Consider the following 2,432-nt stretch of genomic DNA (forward strand, 5'->3'; position numbering starts at 1 on the left):
TCTCAGCACATAAGTAAAATAACAACAACAACAAATCTTAAAACATTTCTAAATCATAGAATGTATAAAGATAAGGGCTCTACCGAGAGGGCTGGAGAGATGGCTCAGCATTTAAGAGCACTAGCTGTTCTTCCAGAGGATCTGGGTTCAATTCCCAGCACACACATGGTGGCTCACAGCCATCTGTAACTCCAGTTCCAGATGATCTAGCACCATTTTCTAGCCTCTACAGGTACCAGGANTGCACATGGACATAAATACAGACAAAACAGCCATACACATTAAAAACAAAGAAACAAACAAACAAAAAAGACTGTACCTCATTAATAAGGTTCAGGCATTCAGAAATAGTTTTGTTTACTTTTTCAGTAAATAATCTCTGCTCATCTTCTTCTGCCATGGTAGTCCAAAAGGACCCAACTGGGTTTTCAGTTTGCCCCTTTGGCTCAGCCTGGGTGACTACTGAATGAGGAGGTCGTTTTAGCCCCTTTCCTTTGCCAGTTCTCCACTCGGTCATCTGAGCTCTACAACCAGAAACAGCACATAGACATAACTTAGATTTTGATGGTGGCTTCCTGCTAAGTGGAATAATTAAATATAGTTCAGATCTGGGCTGGAGAGACAGCGCAGCAGCACCACCACTCTTCCAGAGGACCCTGGCTTGATTCCCAGCACCTCAGGGTGCATTACAACCATTTCTAACTCCAGTTCCAGAGGATCTGACGCCCTCTTCTGGCCTCCGTGGGCACCAGGAACACACATGGTACAAAGACATACATGCACATAAACCACCCATACACAAATCACAACAACCTCAAGTCTATCCATCATTCTAAACTGCTGGAGCATATCTGTCTGCAGAGACATAGCAAGATTAGATAGATATATTAGAACTGGGGAGATGGCTAAGAGGTTAAGAGTGCTTACTGCTCTTGCCAAAGGACCCAGGCTTGGTTCCTCACACCAACATCAAGAGGCTCACAACCCCCTGTAACTCCACTTCCAGAGGAGCCAATGCTCTCACGCATATAAAGAAAATAAAAAATAACACCTCCCCCAAAAGAAGCCAAGATTAGGTTTTTAAGTGAATAAATTATAAGTATTTCTCAACTGTTCTTAATTGTCCAGCTGAAATCAAAAGCAACCAGTACACCACACTTAAACACATAACTTTTTGGTCTTCTGGTTCCATACATAAATTTGCCTGTGAGGCAGAAAATAATAAATTAAAGAAATTCTAATACGTTCAAGGAAGTTACAAAGCTAAATCCACAAGTGATATTCTACTGAAAACTAAGCAAACAAAGTGAGCTTCATCCACTCACTTCCTCTCTGCGGTGGCGTCCTTGAGCTGAGCTGATCTATGAACACTTGCTCCTGCGATCGTGGATCTGCGCTGGTCAGTATCTTTTGACTTTACCATCAGTCTGGTATTAGACGGATCAGTCCTGGCTGCATCTTTACATGCTATGCTTCTTGNTGGGGCCTTGTCTCTTTTTGTGTCCTGAGAAGAACTGGCTTTGACAACAGACCCAACTGGTTCTGGTCGATGTGACTCCGTTTCAAGCAACCCTTTTCTGACTGNNACATTGGCAAGGGGCCTGCTGAGGCCCTGTTTCGCAGCTCCGTGGGAACTACTGTGGAGGCTTCGGATAGGTGGTCGCACAAGTGTGTCCTTTGACGTAGTGCTCACAGGTTTAGTGTCTGCAGACTTGGTGGCAGCAGCTGTATTTGAGGCTCTTACGCTGACGGTGTTCACAGGCTCACACTGAGCCTTCCTGGCTTTAGACACAGTAGGGGGAAGTTTCTTGGTTGTTGTAAGACTCTCGCCTTTGACACTGGGAAGCTTTCTAAACGAATTAATCTTGGACTGAACAATCTGGCCATGATAATAGCCAAGCACTCGCTTTTTAGACACATTAGTGTCTTGTTTGGGCTTCTCTGTAGTCAGTTGCATCTTTTTATTGTCTTTATGGTGACATGCCTGGTCTAATGTCACAGTCTGACCTGGCAAATCATCTCTTGTTGATAATAACGGCACAGCTTGAACATTATCCTTCGAATTATGTATTTCTGAGCTGGTTACTTCTCCAGCTTTTAATGGAATGCAGTTTTTCTCAACTGTACTTTCAATATTTTCCTTATCAGCCTAGAAGAGTTAAAAGAAATCAGTATCTCAGAATCCATTTCTTCATAAAGAGTATCAGAAGGTCTGAGGGCTAGACATGTATCTTACCACTTCTGTNTTGAGTTTCACAACTTTTTTCCCTTCTTGGACCCGATCCTCAGATGTTATCATTTTCTGATCTCTATTAATTAAAAGAAAAAAATTATTTCTGTACAAAGGAAATGTGCTTTCAGGGAAGAGGCAAGAGAATATCTAATAATATTTTATTATTTATTGAGGTCATTCAAGGCCCCAGGATCTTAAA

General features: G+C 42.4%; 1 protein-coding gene across 1 annotated transcript in view; it reads right to left on the reverse strand.

The window, feature by feature from the left end:
• Positions 1 to 2,432, reverse strand: part of Ckap2 (cytoskeleton associated protein 2) — a 17,354-nt gene that overhangs the window by 6,014 nt on the left and 8,908 nt on the right. The window contains exons 3-5 of the mRNA XM_021170216.2: positions 2,237 to 2,354; positions 1,326 to 2,149; positions 320 to 524 (exon numbers count right to left, since the gene is read on the reverse strand). Coding sequence (XP_021025875.1) covers positions 320 to 524; positions 1,326 to 2,149; positions 2,237 to 2,354 — 1,147 coding nt within the window. The remainder of the gene's footprint in view (positions 1 to 319; positions 525 to 1,325; positions 2,150 to 2,236; positions 2,355 to 2,432) is intronic.

This window comes from Mus caroli, chromosome 8 (assembly GCF_900094665.2).
Source record: "Mus caroli chromosome 8, CAROLI_EIJ_v1.1, whole genome shotgun sequence".
Lineage (NCBI taxonomy): Eukaryota > Metazoa > Chordata > Mammalia > Rodentia > Muridae > Mus > Mus caroli.